The sequence below is a fragment of the Amblyomma maculatum genome, chromosome 1 (assembly GCF_055883805.1).
Source record: "Amblyomma maculatum isolate TAMU_Amacu chromosome 1, ASM5588380v1, whole genome shotgun sequence".
In the NCBI taxonomy this organism is placed as follows: Eukaryota; Metazoa; Arthropoda; class Arachnida; order Ixodida; family Ixodidae; genus Amblyomma; species Amblyomma maculatum.
In genome coordinates, this window is record NC_139344.1 from 50202652 (window position 1) to 50223015 (window position 20364).

General features: G+C 46.6%; 1 protein-coding gene across 4 annotated transcripts in view; it reads left to right on the forward strand.

Moving 5' to 3' along the window:
* The window catches only part of Sec31 (COPII coat complex component secretory 31), a 182666-nt gene that overhangs the window by 73695 nt on the left and 88607 nt on the right, over positions 1-20364 (forward strand). For all 4 annotated transcript variants that reach the window (XM_084588119.1, XM_084588121.1, XM_084588117.1 and 1 more), the window contains exons 13-16: positions 4283-4388; positions 4575-4756; positions 12688-12814; positions 13875-14020. In XM_084588119.1, the coding sequence (XP_084444245.1) occupies positions 4283-4388; positions 4575-4756; positions 12688-12814; positions 13875-14020 (561 nt within the window). The remainder of the gene's footprint in view (positions 1-4282; positions 4389-4574; positions 4757-12687; positions 12815-13874; positions 14021-20364) is intronic.

Consider the following 20364-nt stretch of genomic DNA (forward strand, 5'->3'; position numbering starts at 1 on the left):
TGCGCGCTGTGGTTCTTCGCTACCGGAGGCTTCCAGGCGGCAGTCGGCAGCGAGGCAACTATACGGCTCCCGCAGTCGTCGGTGAGCTGGACGATTTTGGCCGTCGCTCAGGCAATCGTGCGTGTCGGCACGGAGAAAAACTGGGTGTCGTTTCCTTCGACTCCCGAGGAGAAGGCCCGTGCCAAGGCAGAACAACCGAAATGAGACTGCCCAGCAAAGCCGATAAGCTGTTTTGTGCCCCCAGCGTTCATCCCACCCTTCTCCCCCTGACGCCTACGTCAAATTGGCGTCACGGCAAAGCGAACGCGTTCCAAAGCGAACTTTCGTGGATTCGGCCCCTGGTGTATGCCTAGGAGGGTATGCAACTGCATCTTTTCTGCACATAACAAAGGGAAATGATGAAAGCAAGAATTATGAAATCATTGGCTCTTTTTTTTTCATCCCAGTTGTACCATACTTTCAATCTTGAAAAAGGTTTGGCAACGGGCAACGCTGATTTTATTGTTACTTTATAGATACAGAAATGAGAAATCTAAAATGTTGTTGGTTAGCTGGGAGGGCATGAAAGAGGTTGGAAACGAATAGCTTCTAGCCGCTTCTGTCCCCTCTGTGTGCACTGTTGTGCTGTATTTTACGTTCTGCACCCTGCTTTTTCTCAAAGAATGTTGACTTATGCATTCATGCTGTTTCATAGCTTTCTTTCATCATTTCTTCTTTTTTTGCTTTTCATTGGTTTATACCAAAGTGCTGCCTTCTCTATCATTTGTGCACTGCTTGCTCTACTGCATGGGATGGTACGAGCAACAGCAGAAGCAGCATTAAACTGTAATGGGATTTCATTTGGATGAATTTTACTTTGTTGAACCAGTAGCTGTCTTGTAAGATTTTCTAGTTTAGAAAACAAAGCTTGCTGAGTAATGCTATGAGTTTTCTTGTATAGTTAACGTTTCCTTGTTTTAATTAAGAGTATTTTTCTGTGCAAGTACTTTTAGCATGAGTGTTGTGTAATTAAAGTTTTACTTTGTAATCTGCAGCTTTGCTCAATGTTAGCTTAACTACATGCGAATGTCTTAAACAACCTGTAGATTTAATATATTACAGCTCATTTAATGCCGCAGACTTTCTTAATCTTGTGTTTGGCTCATGATAGCCTTAGCTGCTTAAGTCCGATAAAAAAAAAAAAACGCAAAGCATGTTTATTGTTGGTGCTTTTTATTTGTACTTCATTTAAATGTAGCACCTAATAATAGTTATTATTTTATTGCTGACATTTAGCCACTTAGTTGCGGCTTTTTTTTTTTAGGAGGTAGTTGATGGTGGGCAGAAATGGGATTAAAAATGGATTGTGTCAAAGCCTGGCCCACTTTGCTGGTGCTTACGAGCACATGGGCTCCTGCTCATGTGAACATTTCTAATTATTTATGAAAGCGTGCCTGAAGATTTATTGTCCTGCAGTTAGAACATGTTTTAAAAATGAAAAGAAGTAATACCTGTTTTCTGAAGATGTCCTAGCAGATGTGGTCACTGGTGTAGGTAGGTCTGCGTCTTTTTTTTTTTTCTTTTGCTCCTTGCAAATGGTAGTGTAACTTCTTTAAGTACAGATATCCTTTCTTTTCCTTGTTTCACTCCATAAGACGTGTAGGTTGTAGAAATTACGTTCATAATACAGTCAAACCTCAATATAACGAAGTCCTACTTGCAGCCGAAAATTTCGTTAAATCACGAATTTTGTTACGCCAGTGTTGCTCTGTTTTAGCTGCCCAAAGGAAGTGACAGGTTCGTGGAACACTGCTGGGAACTTGTAAATTATGAATTCAGGAAATAAGCAAGGAATTCTAGCAATAATGGCGCTATACTCGGGGACACTTTTTCTTGGCAATGGGCGCAAAGGTAGGGAGGCGGGGCCTTTAAACGTGTCAGTCCGCCATGTAGTTCGACCGCGTGGCTTTCAGCCTGCATAGACGTTGTAGATCATTTCTTTCGTTTGCTTCGACAGCCAGCGTCTCTTGAACTTGACTCGAATCTTGTCTGGTGAAAACACTTCAAGTCGTTGCGGAGTGAACGAACCAGAACCGGAACGACCCGGACAGGCGGCGACTTTGCAGACTGCGGTGACTCCCTGACTTTGCAGACAAGATGGTGACTGCCGCCTGTCACCATCTTGTCTGCAAAGTCGGGGAGTCTCTAAAACCTGCGACAGACATTAGAGAAGAAAACCTGGTGGAACCAAGACAAGTGTTTTAGGCATAGCAGCTTCATTTTGGAAAATCAGTTCTGTTATAAAAAAGATATCGTAAATAACTAGCGCTATGATTTCAATTTGTTTTTGCAGAAACTACTCATGTAACTAGGGACTATATTCAGCTGAGTAGGAAGATGGCGCGTTTTGGCTCTGTAGCTTTGGCTTCATTGCCGAGAAAACGTGTCCCAGAGTATAACAAGGCCACCGGATGTTATTTCGTGTATCAGAAGCACATAATGAGTGACAGCAAACGGACGCGAATGCATAATTTTTCTCCGCGTGCTCAAAGAGCAAGCGCAGTGCCTAGTACTCAAAGCTGCCGCCAGATGTCACTGGTATCATCATCATCCAATGTTTGCAAACGGAGACTAGAGCCAATAGAGTTAATACGAGTCTCTAGATCAGCTGATCTAGGGACGGGGACGCTGTCTATTATAGTGAACTAGATTAGTCGTATGTCTGCATTGCCCACGCCGGCACGGCTACCTTGGGGCTGTGGCAATCTTTTGGTCAGGCTTCATGTACGCGTACCATATTTACTTGCATAAGATCCCATCTTCCACTTTTGCCACTACGAACTTGAAAAAAAAAATTTAGTTGTGGTTGAATTCTTTTGCCTACTACAACACTCCCCCTATCAAGCCCTATCAGTGTAAGGTGCTACATTATTGGGGACACTTAAGCTCATTCTTTAAGAGTATGATGCGACACCGTAAGTTACCAGACTTCTTTTGCTCCTCCTCGGCTGTTCAAGGTCAAGCGTGGCCTCCGCTGGGATCACGCGACGGCTCGAAACCTGGCGCAGTATTGCTATCGCAATAAACAAAAAAGCTTGTCGTTAGCGCTTCCCTTTGTTTCGCGCCGTTGCAGTCCGGAGCATCTCTTGGCAGCGCGCCAAGGTGCTAAGTGGCAAGAACATCACAGTGTGTCTCTTGGCGTTAGCAGAGTGCCAGCGGGCTTGAGAGGAGTACCTGCGGTGGCTTGTTTGGCTTGTCTTGTTGCGCAAGCCTGGTTTTCAGTACATTTGCTTTATCACGGAGCGATTGGGGTGGGCGCTGTTCGCTATCACAAACTCATTGGAACGTGTGATAGCAGCAAGCGCCTTTTGAAGCAAACGATGCTACAAGCCAACTTCATAATCGCAGCTGACCGCGTGCTTTCTTTGATGACTGATGGTTGGGATGGACGACTCATTAAAAAAAAAAAAAAAAAATATTTTTCTGCGTGTTGAACCCCCCCCCCCCCCACTTAAACTCACGTGGATTTTTCTTGAAAAAAACAAAAGTGGGTTCATCACGCGAGTAAATGCGGTATTTCCGTTTAGCGCTTTGTCATTCCGACTGACTGGCCAGTGACGTCATGACATGACGCGTCCTAAAGCTTCCGCACCGCGGGTTTTTTATGATGGCGCGCCGGTACGCTGCTGTCATCATCATTTTGTTTATCTCACATATTCCAGACTGCCGGCATAATTGGCACGTAAAAGGGCATATTTAAAATGTGCTGTGTCAGGGCTGAAATTTTAGTTCTCATCCAGTTGTCAGTGTAGCTGCTCATACATGCATCTGATGCGCGAGGACTTCGTTAAATCGAAAGTGCGGCATAAAATTACTTCGTTAAATCCTGAAAAATATTTCATGGTTTTCAATGGGGAGAGATTGGGAAATTAAAAAAAAATTATTACATCGCGAATTTCATTGAAGTTCATTATATCGAGGTTCGACTATAGTATGTTTTGTATCGGCGTATCGTAGTGAGTTCTATCTCTAGTTTTGAAAATTTTGGCTGTTAATTTTGAAAACTAGTCTGTTTTCTAGTCCATTTGCTTGGATTGTTTGCAACTACATTTTAGTAATACAGTCATCTGAATAGCATATTAAATTTCTTTTAGCTTACTGCCACATTTCACCATGCTGTATGTTTTCTGTCAATTCTTCTTTTCTTTTTTTTTTTGCAACGCATGATTCTGAAACCTAAGTCTGCTTTGAAGTTTTTGAAAGTTGGGTCTATAACGTTTTCTTCTGTGCCGTTGTTCCCCAGAATGGTGAGCTCTTGGACGACAGTTCCAGTGCCTTTGATGCCATTGCTATCAAGCAGAGGGAGAGGGAGAGCGAGTTGGATACCTTCATCATCTCTACAGACGCAGGTGGGTGACGTTCAGTAACTCGAAGGGTGACTGCAACTTGCAACATTTGTCCTGCTGTGGCGTGAAAGCAGCCCTGTAGGGGGGGAACACTGGGCAAATACTGCTTTCTTGGTTTGAGGCAGATCGGAAGCAAATATTTGGATACTTCATGGCAAGACGTGATGTGCGTTGCCTGTGTCCTTTCAGGAAATGTGGACGGCCTGTTGAACAAGGCACTGCTGACAGGCAATGTGGAGGCAGCAGTGAACTTGTGCCTGCAGGAAGGTCGCTGGGCTGAAGCTCTTATCTTGGCCCAGGCTGGGGGCATGGCGCTTTTGCAGAGAACTCAGTGCCGCTTCTTCAAACAGTCTTCCTCAGATTCAGCTAAGGCATGCTTTATTTATTTATTTATTTTTGCCTGAGCTGATTGCTTATCGGTGTTTCACATAGCTTGAGAATTTTCAAGTGGGCATTGTGCGGTTAGTCCTGTCACAGTGGCTCAGTGGTTGTGCCACAGTGGCCGTTTTTTGGAGGAGGCAACAAGCCAGGTGCCTGTGTATTGTGCGATGTCAATGCACATTAAAGAACCCCCAGGTGGTCTAAATTTCCGGAGCCCTCTTCTACGGTGTTCCTCGTGACCCGAGTTGCTTTGGCCTAATGACCAAACCAAGCCAACCCTAACATTGTACAGCGAAATCTCGTTAATATGTACTCTCTTACCAAGTAGTTGCGGTTAAAACGTAGTTGTGAAGATTCCCCGGCTGATCCGCTATTGAAACCCATGTATTGGTTGACCGCAACAACACCACCTAAACTACTCAAGGCCTCTCCGCTCCTCCGTGACGTCGTCACTCTACAACGTACGCGGAAGCTGTGCGTTGCTGCGCTCTTATTCTTGTTTCACTAGAATTGTGGTTTTGCCACATGCGAAAACATTCCTTGGTGTTTTAAGCCCCGTTGTTTAATAATAATAATAATTGCTTCATAGGAAGGGAAAGGTGCAGTATCTGTCGCACTTGTTTCTGTGGACACCTGAACCGCGCCGTAAGGGAAGGGAGGAAGTTAATACAAAACTTCTCAGTTTCCTCTAATATCGAAAGTAAACGTCTGGATATTCGTGCAGCAGATTTTCTACAGAAGATTAAAGTTTCAGGAAACAGCAATAATCTAAATGAGTTTATGAAAAACCAGAAGCACTGGTTTTATTGTGCTTTTTTACCATCTAAACGCACACTTGTCGGAGAAAGTGTGACAGATACTGCGCCTTTCCTCCAGAAGTCTCATCTTGTCTAGCGTTCCTGCCATCTGCAATCCCACAGTTGAACGCGCCAAGAAACACTATGCGACAACCGCCGCAAAAGCGGTACACACTTTGTCCACAACAGTATGAGCCTTTAAAGGCTTTCGCCTTAAAACAGCAGCCCTACGTTTTAAGGTTCTAATGATCGCAATTTAGTTTAAAGTCCGCGCGCACTAAATATCAGTAAGACCATGTTTCTAAGCTGCATTCACGTAGTGTAAAATAAGGTTCGCACCATAGCTATGCAAACTTTCTTTTTAAGGTGAGTATCGAGTACATATAATCTCGGAGTATCTAGGTAATATGTATCGTTAATGATGCAAAGAAGCTGTCGACAATTAGTAAAGAGGAATATTTGCCTTACCATCGATCGCTTTCCTGGTGTGAAATCGGCATGATGGATGGCTTTTATCCATTGAGCCCTTCTCACTGGGTCCGATAGGAACGTGAAGACTCTCACTGAATCCCGACCATTATAGTTTCCGCGGTACGCAAGAAGCCCAGGCATTCTCAAAACGTGCACACTTGATGAAAACACTGCAGCATCAGCACAGACCTGTCACCGCCACTCAACCAGTGCTTATTTCTGAAAGAAATCGGCAAAACTTTTGAGACACACGTTGCACAAGGGCAAAATCTCGCACTGCAGTTGGAGCATGAACCGCGAAAAAGTCGAACAAGCAACTGGTGTTTACTGCACTGCGGATGTATTTGGCAATCGAGCAATGCATCAGAAATTACTTAAATGGGAGAAATCTCATCCACAAGGCAGTTTAAACGTTTCAAAATTTCCATTTAGCACAAAAGTAACCCCTTTTGCAAAACATATTTATTTTACTAGTCAGACAGCAATAAAAGCATTAACTCGTGTCTACGAAAATTCCGTACTTTTGCTTGCTCAAATTCGTGCATGCGCGGCCACGCCACAGTCGCGACAACCGGTTTTAACTGGTTTTTGCGGGAGTGGGGTATCTCTCGCACCCCACACACCCGCCTCCCAGATAAGCGCCGAGACGGGAGACGACGAAAGGGCTCCGTCGTAGTGTGATAACGTAGGCGCGAGGAGGAGGAGGAGGATATGGAGAGGCCTTAGTTAGTCTAGGTAGTGGCTCCTGAAGTGCTTACCTGTTAATACGCACTTTTCGTTGCAGTTCGGCTGACGCCGTGCTGCGAAGCAAAATGTTTTCACCTTTCCAAAAAGCGTTATGAACGTGTGGACTGCCGGTGATATAACTACAGTGTACTAGAAAGTATTCTAGAGAAAGTATGCGGTTATTTTGACCATGTTCCAAAGAACGCTGTTCGCCGTGGTGATGTCCATGTCAATAGGCAGCCCGGGAATCGTTGGCCGCTTCGATATCGTTGACAGCTCTATTGCAGTAACTATCACAGTCACCCCAACCCGCCCACGTGACTTCGCGCTACGCACGCAGTTGCGACGTAGCCCATCTTCCTTTCTTTCTTTGCTTTGTAGATGTGGTGTGCAACAGGTGATTGTATCGTCTGTATTGAGCTGTGGTGCTTTGCGAAGCGGTTGTTGCATGAGTGTGTGTGTGAATGGGTGGCACTATGCCTCCTCCCCAAAGCGATGAGGATATAGAGAATGAGGACAGCGTCAGTGACTTGGAAAGAGCTGATTCAGGCCCTACTGTGACGGAAGCCGCTCAGGCGTTAACTGTTATGAGAGCGTTTGCTGAGAAGATGGGCCTTATGGACAAGCTTGCTCACAGTCTCGCTGATTTTGAGACTGCTGTTGTCGCCGCGCGACTGCCACGGCGGCAACTGAAAATGACGACGTCTGGTCGGCAGGACGGGCGTACGTGTATTCACGGGAAATTTACAGTGCCTGGTTTTTCTTCACTTTTGGAGGGTGAGTAATGGCAAATTTGTTGTAATGTGTACTGCCAGATACAGTCCAGCCCACTTCTAACGAACTTGATCGTCACGCGGCATTTGTTCGTTGTATCCAAAGTTCATAGTAAGTGGACCACCTATAATACGGGCAAAAAGAGCAAGCGAGACAAAAGTTAACTTTATTTTTGAAAAAAGTCCGTGATGCATGTCTGCTTCTTCAAAGCTGATCGCATCACTGCCGTTTCTAATTTTTTCAGCGTGGTAATATGTTCATCGCCAAGGCCTCTGCTGCACACGAGTTCCTTAAGCGACGTGATGTAACCGATCGCGGTTGAAGCGTTCACAGCAACCGGCGGTAGAGCAGCATCCTCGTCATCGTCCTCGTTGGTCTCTGGGCAGTCAGGAAGGGCTCGCACTTCACGCGCAATAGCTTCGTCAGTGCATGGCTCCGCAATGTCGGCGTCGTCAGCAGAAACGAAATCGTCCCAGGCAACGTCGGGTCCAGCCAGCTGCGCGTCAACGTGTTGCCTCAAGTCCTCGTGTGACCGGCCTTCCGTTGGGTGATCTATGGCGTCCTCGGTGCCTGGGCCTATAAAACCCGCCATGCGGAAGCAATTTGCTATGCACTCCGCGGTGAGTTCCATTCACGCCGCTTTCAACATTCCACGGCGGCAAGCAAGCTGATGCGAACTGGCATGGCAGCATCAATCGCGATCAACAAGCATTCGATGACGCGCCGCCGGTAGCACACCTTGAACGCATGAATGATGCCCATATCCAGTGGCTGAATTTTGCAGGTTGCATTGGGAAGCAAGAAGAGCACTGTCACCGCACTAAAGAAAGGCTGCACATGGTGCGCCGCACAGTTATCCAGCACGAGCAGGACCGTCCTGTTTTTTTCGTGCTATGTCGTGGTCGAACTCGACAAGCCACCCGGCAAATAAGTCACGACTCATCCAGGCTTTTGTATTGTTCCTGTAGCGTACGGGCACGTAGCTTCCAAAGCATCGCGGCTTAGTGACTTGCCAATGACAAAAGGCAGCTGCCGGTCACTGCCGTCCATATTGACACACAGAAGAACGGTTATGCGCAATTTGCTGTTCTTCTCTCCTGCGCACTTGTCGCCTTTCAAGGCATGCATTTTAGATGGCAACATCTGATAAAACAACGCAGTCTCGTCGGCATTGTAAACATCCCGTGGAGCATAGCTCGTGATTGTTGGGAGGGTATCGAAAAGCCACGCATCGACGCCCTCGTTGTTCACAGACGCGGCCTCGCCGACAACCGCCTTGAAAACAATTCCGTGGCGAGCCTTAAACCGGTGGAGCCATCCAATGCCTGGGCTGAAATCAGGAAAGTCCAAAATGAAGGCGAAGTCTTTAGCCTTGGAGACCGTTGCGTTGCGAGAACGTTGCGAGACCGGACGTCAGCGAACTACTTCAGCAGTGCGTCCTCAACGTCCGCATAGGTCGCCTTCCGAAAGCGCTTTCTAGTCGTCGGCTCGGCATTCACGGTAGCACCAAGAATCTTTTCCTTGCCCTTAGAAATGGTTGAAATGGTCGATTTCGACAGTCCATACTTCTTGACCAGTTCACAGTTTTTTGCACCTTGAGCAAGTTCATTAACAATGGCCATCTTCGTTGCGATGTCGACAGCTTTCCTTTTAGCACCTGAAGAGGTCGGCGTACAGTCCTCTATTGCACCAGGCGCAAGTCAAGCCGTTGGGCTCGCACATTGAGGCAGCCTTCAACTCCCCAATCTGGGAAAGGCATGGATGCGGCAATGATGTCAACGCAGTGTCATCGCACAGAAAGAATCGACGGCGCAATGCCCTCAGCGCGGAGTGGCAACGGAGCAACAAATGGAGAACCGGTTTGAGCCGGTAGAGCAGGCGCCTGACTTTCCGGATTGGCCGACTCAGATCACATGGATGCATCACAGCGACACGAGTGGCGCCACTTTCTCTTTCGTCACCGCACGCGCTTTTTTGTTTTTATTTTTCAACGCGCGCTTTTTCTTTTTTTACTTTATTTTACCCGCAAAGGAGCGCCAGGGGACGCTTTGTGCGCTCTGTGTTCGCGCCGTGCCAGGGGCACACAAAGTGCGCGAAATTCGCCTGCCGCGGGTTCGCAGTCGAGTGAAACCGCGCCAAACACCGCCGGCTCGGTCAACTACGGGGGCCTTACAGCTTCGTGTTCGCTCTAACCGAGTGTTGAGGCCACAGCAGTTCGTTCTATGTGAGACACTGTGCCATTGCCCCAATATATATTTTGATGGTAGCACCGCCCTCGTTCGTACTAAGCGAGCATTCGTTATATCTGCGGCTGTTATAAGTGGGTTGGACTGTAGTACATACTTTTGCCGCGTTCCCGCAAAGTATGTATTAACGAGGTTTTACTGTACTGTAAATACATATTGTAAGGCCTTATGGTTGTAAGGGCATTACATGGTTAAAGTGTCGTATGTATGTGACTGCACGTAAATGATAATAGTTTCCTAATGTTGTAGCTCTGGCTAGCTTGCGAAATATATTTAAAGTGCGCACTGTAAGAGGAATAACAGATGAGAATGAGGTATTTCTTGCATCTGTCCATTGCTTCTGTCATGCTAGTCACCTATGTTTTTTTCGTTTTTTTTTTTTTTTTTCCTTTTTTTCAAAAATTTACCTAGTTACACCAGTGTGACTTGGCATAGCTCTAAATGTGCTTGTTCATGCCCAAGCTCTCATTACAGGCAGTAGTGCTGACAATGGACCAACTCTTAATCTACAGCTTGGCTGCTTTCTAGCAAAAACGAATCTACTTGCAGCTTGACATAATTTACTCTATATTGATGTATATAAGTCAACATTTTTTTTTTTTTTTTCAGTAACTGCCATCTGTAATTGGGGGTGACCTACATGCGGAATTAACAAACTTGTGAGGTCTAAGTAGTTCTGATTGGGCAGTAGATTAGTATATGCGCCCATGCCCATTCTAGGCAGGATGCATGGAGCTCCATGTTTCAAAAAGCAGTTAATTTTTTGGCAAATTCGCTTTGCTGCAAGAATGCGGACCGTTTACCTGGCTCACTTATGCTGGCAATTGCTTTCTCCAGTAAGGGGTGGACCGCGTAAGTGGAAATTCTGGCAAAAACTGGAGCTCATGTCACGCTGAAATCCAAAACTGCAGGATTGTTGGCAGTACAGTTTGCCGTCAGTCAGCTGGCTGTGTGCAATTTTGGAAAGCAGGGTGGGGCGCCATTATCGTCGCCTTTGATCTCCATTTACCTCGGACTGTGGCTTTGCGATTGTACCATCATGCGTTTTTTTTCTTTGAGTTGCGTGCACGCTGCGACGCCATCTCACAGAAGTTAGCAAGGGATGTTTACGTCTGCTTACATTTGAAGCCTTATTTTTCTGTTTGGCCGGTGAGGGCTGTGAATTTAGAGGCCAGCTTGTACGTATACAGTTAAACCTCTATGTTACCAACCTCCACGAAGCGAATTCCTCGATATTACGAAGTTTTTCAGTTCCCCAACGCCGCCCCCATTGAAGTCCATGTATTTGAAAACTCCTTGTAACGAACATATTGCGGCAATTGACCTTGATATAACGAACTCGTGGCACCTACTATCTCTTAGTTAGTGCTGAAGTACTGGAAATTTGGCAGAGCCCTGCAAGTTTGCAAAGACGGTGCAAGTTTCAAGACGATAAAACACGAACTGGCGTGAGATAAACATCTGCAATGGCAACGAGCGATCGCAGTTGATACAACGTGCAATGTTTCAGCGCCGACGGCACATCTATGTGGCAAACGTAGCAGTCTCCGCTTTTGGAACGTGGCACTACAATAATTCATGCTTAAAAGAAGCGAAAAAAGACTGGGCAAAGAAAAAAAAGACACAGGGAGAGCAGTGTGCATCCATTGCTGCCACGCAGTTGCTGGCGGGCGCATGTCGGAAGCGGGAACAGCGCAGCGCGGCGACGACGCGGGTCGAGCTTTCAGCTTCCTGGGCAATGGTGGTGAGCGAGTGGGAACATGCTTGAAGACGCAGGCGCCTCCTTGCTCGGCGGTGGCGCGAACGCACGCACTTTCCCCCAGACTGATTCCTCTTCCTCCACCATCCTTTCCTGCTCCCTCGTAAATGCGTCGTATGAGACGCAGCGACAGTGGTGGCTGCTACCACATAGTCGCACCGGAAACATTTTCGTGTGGCCCACTAAAAATGGCATCTACGTAATGTGTAAACATTGTACTTCGTGTCAAATGCAGAGCGTGTGTTCACATCTTGTTTTGCGCAACTGGAAGTGATGCAGCGATTGTTTTCATTTTACTGAAGTAAACATGCTATTACAATTTTATGTGCTTAGTGCGATTGTTTTCATTTTACTGAAGTAAACATTCTATTACAATTTTATGTGCTTAGTGCACCGTGGTGTAAGTAGTGCTTGCAATCTAGTACCTTGTTCTTGTGCGCATCTCTGACACTTTGCCAGCTGTAGAAAGGAAGGCACATATCAGCGTGTTGGCGGCATAATGTATCTTGATGCGAGCAAGCAGTGTTGGAGATGTAAGATGGAAGCAAAAATAGTGTCAACAGGATACAGTGCTAGAGCCCATCACATGTGAAGTTTGGCAAGCATCTGATCAAGTGATGACGGATATACAACATACTAGTAGTCGTAGCACGTGCTAAATGGTGCTAAATTTTCTAAAGTGCTATTGGCTGCATGCTGAATAGCTATTTGCTATGTATTTGAATTTCTCGTTTATACATTACATGCCATGGCAATACTGAAGGCTATAAGGTGTGACATTTTTCAAAAATGGACGAAGCGCTAACAACAACACATTCACATGAAGGAAGACAGGGACTGTGATTGTGAATGTGTTGTGAATGTGTTGTCATGTGAATGTGTTGTTAGCGCTTCGTCCATTTTTGAAAAATGCTGCACCAACTGGCCCAACAAAAAGTCCTTCTTGAAGATGTGACATAGTGGAGGGTTGTGAATTGATTGATTTTGGCCAGGCAGGGGGAGGGGGGTCATGGTGACTGAGCTACTGATGTGCTATTTTGAAAATGCTTTGCTGTGTGCATGTACAGTGAAGAGCAGACGTAATAAAGCGGGCATTCGTCACGGCACTTGGGTCAAAATAATGTGCATGTCTGACTCTATACTTGCAGCTCATCTCGGCTGTTGTATACTCCAACTGGGCGTATGTGGTGGAACACTGTGACATCAACTGCTGGAGAGAGGCTTTGGCTGCTGTACTTACCTACGCTAAGCCTGAGGACTTTTCAGGGCTTTGTGGTAAGCCTTGACCACACATGTTCAAAAGAACAAGGAACTGTTAAGGTGCAGTGTTAGGCATGCTGAAAAAGCATGGAACATAATTGTAGAAAAGGGAAGGCACTACACAGGCAAGAGCAAATCAAGCCTGAATATAGAGAACACGGATATCATGAATTCTTGGCTCTATGAAACTCCTCCTAATAATTCTTGGTGAAAGCTTGTAATTTTCCGTTATATGTTGGTTACAGTTGGGGGGCCCTTAAACAGATATGCGTATTGAACTCCCCAGCTTCAGGTGGCACCCTTTGGATGGCAGGTGGCACCCTTTGTATGGCAGGTGGCAGGTTTTGCTGCAAGCGTTCACACCAAGATTCCATTGTTCTCACCTTGCAGTCCTTAACAGCACTACTGAAGGCAGAATAGTATGAAGAGTGGTTCTAGCACTGCAGTAACCACCCTGCACTCATGTCTGCATTCAAAGATGTACTAAGAATGGTGATGCATTTTGCTCTATAGTAGTATCTCTTTTCACGCTACACAGCTATGGTGTGGGAAACCACCATAGCTGATGCTTGACCTATTGTGATATGCGATTTAGTCAGCCTAACTGGCACTTATTTTTTTATTTTTTTTTCGGCCTCCGGAATTGTTGCATGCGATATTTAAATGGAGCTAAAAGTTTGTCTTTTGCTTAATATGCATTGCCTGAGTTTCTGCCCATTCTTTGACCAGACTGCGTTGCTTTTGTGCGTATTTTTGACAAAATGTTATATAAAAAATTTTTGGCTTTTACTGCATTGTTTTCGCTATATTGAGGTTTGACTGTGTTGTGTTTTCCATGTTTGTGTAGTTGTGTTGTTTTGCACTTTTTCAATGATGAACACTAGGTGTTAGTGTCTGCTATCATCAGTGCTTCTTACTTTGACAGGTTTTAATTGCACCGAAAAGGAATGAATATGCATATAAGAGAGTTGTTTGCTATCAAGGTCTGATAAGAAATTTGCACTTTATCCACTGGTTCATTGAAGAAGAGCAATGTTTTGTAATGGTTTTTTGCATCATGGATGTGTGATTTCAGAGTGCATAGGAGGCCGCTTGGAGGAAGAGAAGGACGTGGCACTATTACCATATGCGATGCTGTGCTATATATGTGCCGGCAACCTGGAGAAGTTAGCATCATGCTGGATGTGTGTGCACAAGTCCAACAGCCATCAGTCACTGCAGGCAAGTTGCCCTGTTATTTGTTTTCAGCTGAAATGGGTGAAATGAATTGTGGGATGGTTCACCCTGCTGACTCTTTATGGGAAGTATAATGATATTCTTGGGTCTCTGTGCATGCATGAACATGAACGCTTTGTGAGGTGTGTGTGCCTCTCATTTCTTTCCACAGGAAATTACATGGCATGTACGTGGGACAACCAGAACATCAGTGGTGGCAATGATGTAAACTTGTGTGTGTGAAGCAGTGGTTGGTGGCATGTGCAAAAACTGTTGTGATTGCTGTCATGCCTTGCACCAACCAGCTGTCTCATGAGCACGTAATCTTCTCGCTGAGCCCTACTGTGTACTGGTAAAGCTCCAGATGGTATCCTTGCCCAAGTATAATAAAGTAGGAGTGTGCGAATGTTGAAATTTTTTTATACGAATTGAATACGAATATGAAAAAAAAAATGCTTCAGACATCAAATCGAATATTGAATGCCTGATCAGTGGAAGGGGGGGGGGGGGGATTAAAAAGTAGCAAACATGATTTGTCTTGTTTATTTAAGGATTCACATGGTATTTGAAAACAGTTTACCTAAAATTTCGAAGTATATACCGTGGAACCCCGTTCGTATGTTTTTCACGAGACCGGGAAAACAAAAAAATAATAACAGCCGGGAAAACGCAACAGTGAGGAAAGTTCTGGAAATTAACGAAAACAGTGCAGCTTTGACTGGAAACTGTTTATTGAGCGTAAAAAAGATAAAAAAATCTAGAATGGTGGATTGCCATTTCTTTCGCTCGCTGGAAAGCACCACACGTTTCTCAATTGCCCGGAAGGCGGCATTGGTGTCACTGTCGCTTTGAGGTGCGACGTACCTGTGGAGGAGGTCCAGAGCCGCGACGGCTTCTCCAACGCTCGGTTCTGTCAACTCCTCGGAATCGTGCAGCTCGTGCTCATCATCGCAGTCAGCGCTTTCACTCGTGACTGAATTCGCAACAATCTCGGCAATGCTCTGGCACTCTGAGCATTATTAATGTCACGAGGCTCATACTCCTCAATTGTAGCCTATAGTGTGGCCTTCCAGTCGATGACTGTTTCTAAGTTGACACTTGCTGCTGCTCCGCTTCAGTTCTGTCAGCTCTTCGGAATCGACGCTCGTGCTTCTCGTCATCGCAGTCAGCGCCTTCACTCATGACCGAATTCGCAACAATTTCGGCAGTGCTTTGGCACTCTGAGCGTTATAATGTCACGTTATAATTGTCACAGGGCTCATACCCCTTAATTGTAGCTGATAGTGTAGCCTTCCTATTGTCGACATACCCTTTAATTGTAGCTGATAGTGTAGCCTTCCTATTGTCGACTGTTTCTAAGTTGACGCTTGCTGCTTCTCCGCTTACCATCTTATAAGCGATGCCGTACCTCTTTCGAAAATGATTGATCCAGGCATTCGACGCCGCGAAGTCTGTGATGCCCAATCTGTTGGCTATGTCCATCGCCTTCTCACACAGAATGCTCTCGTCGAAGTTGACTCCGACAGCGTGAGCTTGCCTAAACCAGGTGTGAAGAAGCTGGTCGAGGTTTGCATACTTAGCGCCACGAGCCTGCTTACCCTTCGGGCCGAAAAGCGCGGCATTCCCTTCTATTTCGGCACGCTTCAAGATGAAGCTGTTAAGTGTAGAGGGTGGCAGACCAAGGTCTTTTGCAGTATCCGCTCTCTTCCGCGCTGTCTACCTGTCGACTGCGTTCAGTATGGCTAGCTTTTCCGCTTGTGCGACGCTATTGATGCCATCAAAGCACGACAAAGATGGTACTTTGACAGTTCGACCTCCTATAGAAGCCTACATGTAGACTCTGGCAAGGCTTTAGTTTCGTGGCGCCCCCTGCGAACAGTGTGCAAAGCAAACACGTGACGTTGTGACGTCACAGGGACATATCATTGGCGGGAAATTTGATTTTTTTTTTTTTACTGTTGGATGAAAAACAGGGCCAAGGACGATGGAGGCAGAACGATGCTCAGATAAGGCGGAAAATGGACACTGTAACTGTTCAGTCAACATTACTTGACATGGATTTTTACTGTCAAGTTTTACGTTAACTGAAATATTGCGGGATCTTCAACTACCCTATCATAGCATCATTCTGGCTCCGTCGTCGTTAGCCTAGTCATACGTCGCGCATCATGTAAACGCATTCTGGGGTTTTCTGAACGTTTCTAAACAGCCTTCAAGTGAATTCGGCAAGCATATAGATAAGAATCACATGGCTTGAGGGATTTTACTGAGGGCATAAATGAGTGAAGCTATGCTGCATCGAAAGCCAGGCTTCACAATTACTTCCATAGATGCGTCACAACAATGCAAATTGAACTGTAGGAAAATGACCATTGTTCATCCGTCTGTCATGGTCTTCATGAAATCCTCGTGATAACAGTATGACCTGAGTGTAGGTCTCCAAATGAGATGCGGTGAGATTATAAAACGGTGAGGGATTTTGTGAACAAGCAATCTACATATTAGTGTCAAAGAACAAAGAAAACCGAGCGGGATAATTGTAACGCTAGCGTAGAGCACCCAGCTGTAAGAGCTTAGATAAAATATTTAAATGGGAATCGTTACTATTTAAAAGTTGCCGTATTTACTCGCATGATGCTCGCACCCCCAACATTGGGCGTCAAAAATCTGAGTTTTTTTTTTCCTTTCATAATCATCGCACCATCAATATTACCACCACAAGAGTCGTCTGCCAGTAGTAACAAGCGCCATCTTTGAAGGGCTACTGAACCTAGCTGGCCTCGTTGTGTGCATGTGCTGCCAGGCGGCGATAGCGTGCTTGGGTAGATCATCATCGGTTATGCTCGTGTTTTTTTTTTTTTCACCTCCATGATGCTCGTCACGCTCGTAGTCGTCGCCATTTTGCGAGGTGTCCGCGTCTCGTTGTCATTGTTCCTTCGTTTCATCCGTGTTACTTGCTTTGTTCCACCGTCTACCGTGTTCTTGGTGCCGCATCGCGGTGGGGCGGTACGCGTTATACAGCTGCTTTTAAGCTGAAAGCTTTTGAGTACGGGCTACAGCATAGCAACCGCGCTGCCAGCAGGCACTTCAGCGTCAACAAGTTCTGTGTAGAGTAGAACTGTATGGTCTGCTGTGAGCATTATACCACGAAACACGGGGAGTGATGAGGAGGCTGCGTGCGGTAAATAAAGTGCTTTATCAATTTGTGCTTTTAGCGACCCTGTACTTTTATAATAAGGGTAAGTTCTTCTTGAAAGTAATGCTTTGGTTTCAATAGCTGACCTAAGAATCCCGATTCGCACCTATTTAAATTTGCTTTTAGCGCTCCAAAACATTTGCTCGAAAATTTTCCCCGCATAATTATCGCACCCCCCAACTTAGCACCAATTGCCCGCGAAAAAAGTGCGAGCATTATGCGAGTAAATACGGTAATGCATCTGAGAAGTGAAAATAACTGCGATACAGCTTCGCTCCCTACAACTAAAATCTCATCCTGTTCGCGATTTAAGTTTTACTCGTGCTTCATTTGTCGCTTAAAATAGTCAGTGTGACGCTACTCTGCACTGACAATAGGGACACCCCTGTGATACCAGTTAAAGCACATTCAGCGAACGTTGGTGCGTTAATGCGACGCAGTAAGCAAAACACGCAGCAAAGGGAGCTGAACGGATGGCTTTGCGCAATGCGACACACGTCTTGGGGGTCATAAAATCTCACCTTCACCGTTAATTAAAATAGATGCAGCGAGACGCCGCTCGTGCAGATGTGTATCCGTCACCACTTTTGCGACGTCCCTGGGAGGCCGAGCTGGCCAAGCCGCCGAACTGTGACGCAGCATTGTGCCATCGTCCGAAAATGCGAACATGCAGCGGCAATCAGTTTCTCATCGAGCGCGCACAACTTCGCCTTGTTGTAAAGCTCTGCCACAGCCAGCAGAATGTAATACTGACTGTTTGACACAGATAACCCACTTTGCACGCAGCATGCAACGTTGAATGTTGAACCGAGGCCAATGACGCACCCACCCCGTGGATGAAAAAGCTTCGGTCTGAGCCATATCTGAGCTTTGGGCAACTACGCAGTGGATACTAAATGGCCGAGAGAGGTCAATAAAAACAAGTTAAAATATTATAAATACGACACGTTTTTTTCTTATGCAAGAAACGAAAACTGCATGTTTTCTGCTCCTGAATATTGTAACGAGTATTGAGCCAAACGTTCAGGCAGCGCCCTGAGCTTAGAACACTGCCGAAGTCGAGCGGTACGAGCAGCGGTCTGAGCGCGGTACCAGGCAACCAACTTCGTCGTCTACGCCAACTAGCAACCACTTCATCGTCTACATCAACTAGCCACTGATTGTCTCCGCTTCGTCGTCGACTATAGTTTGTATCACTGCCCCCTCCTCTGTAGCATCGACTCGATGCGACGCGGTGCTACTAGGAAGAAGTCAGCGAAAGGGTGCACTAAAGTGTCACAAGGACCCAGCGGCGTTGACGAAAAGTTCAGTCATGTACGATCATGATAGGGCTTCAGCCGAACCACGTGCACGACTTCAGGACGCTGTGGCCTTCGGGATGGAGCTGAAGCTACGGGAACAACAGCGTAGGTGACTTCACTGATACGGCGAACAATCTCCTAAGGGCCGAAGTATCGGCGCAGTAATTTTTCAGATAGGCCGCGATGACGGAACAGGTGTCCAAACCCAGACGAGGTCGCCCGGTTCGTAGGTGACGATTCTTCGGCTGAGGTTATACCGAGCAGCGTCATTCGCCTGTTGTCGGTGGATTCTAAGGCGTGCTAGTTGCCGCGCTTCCTCAGCACGCTGAACAAAGATGTTGGCGTCAAGTTCGGCGTCAGAGCCGCAAGAAGGACTAACTGGCATCATGGCATCCAACGGCGTGCTCACTTGGCGACCGAAGACAAGTTGGAACGGGGTCAGTCGCGTCGTCTCTTGAGTGGCGGTATTGTACGCGAAAGTTGTATAGGGCAAAATCGCATCCCAGGTGCGATGTTCTGCGTCCACATACATAGAAATCATGTCGGTGAGGGTGCGATTGAGGCGCTCCACCAGCCCGTTGGTCTGAGGGTGATACGCCGTCGCACGTCGATGGCTAGTGTGAGTCAGAGTCATGACCAACCGGATTAGGCGAGCCGTAAAAGCTGTTCCACGGTCAGTGATTACCACGGCGGGGGCGGCATGACGTAGGACAATGTTATGAACGAAAAATTGAGCAACTTCGGCTGCAGTACCTTTAACAAGGGACGCGGTCTCTGCGTACCGTGTTAGGTAGTCTGTCGCGACGACTACCCAACGGTTGCCAGACGAGGACTTCGGAAAAGGACCGAGAAGATCCATGCCCACTTGATGGAAAGGGGTCTTCGGCGGAGCAATAGGCTGAAGAAATCCAGCGGGTTTAAATGGCGGAGACTTGCAACGTTGGCAGTCACGACATGAGCGTACATAAGCCCGCACCGATGGGAGTAACCTGGGCCAATAATACTTTTGACGAATTCGTGCAAGTGTACGGCTCACCCCCAGGTGGCCGGTGGTGGGTTCATCATGACAGGCACTCAATATATCTCGGCGCAACTCGGAGGGCACAACAAGGAGAAACGTCTCTTCACTGTTAGCGAAATTTCGCTTGTAGAGCACGTTACCACGCAGAGTGAACGTTTGAAGCCCACGATGAAAAACACAGGGAATACGGGCGTCGACGCCCTGCAGATAGTCGACGAGTGACGCTAACTCTGGGTCCATTCTCTGCAGCTGCGTCATTTGGGCTGTACTAATAGCCCCCAGAAAGGGAAAATCATCGGCCGTTTCTTCTGGACATATGGCGATGGGCGAGCGCGACACAGTCAGCATCCTGATGCTTCCGTCCTGATTTGTATACGACTGTTACGTCATACTCTTGTAATCTAAGGCTCCATCTAGCCAATCGTCCTGAGGGGTCTCTGAGGCTCGCAAGCCAGCATAATGAATGGTGGTCGCTTATAACGCGGAAAGGTCGGCCGTAGAGGTATGGTCGGAACTTGGTGAGGGCCCATATTACCGCCAGACATTCTTTCTCAGTTGTTGAATAGTTGGTTTCGGAGCGGGTAAGTGTTCGGCTCGCGTAAGCGATGACCCGTTCTGCACCGTCTTGCCACTGAATTAGTACTGCACTAACCCCAACGTTGCTGGCATCAGTGTGAACGTCAGTTGCGGCGTTTTGGTCCAAATGGCCTAGTATCGGATGATTCTGTAGGCGGCTGCTAAGCTCAAGGAAAGCGGCCTCTTGTTCACCTCCCTACAGGAACGGCGTGTCATCTCGAGTCAGTGTGGTTAGCGGTTCTGCAATGTGCGAAAA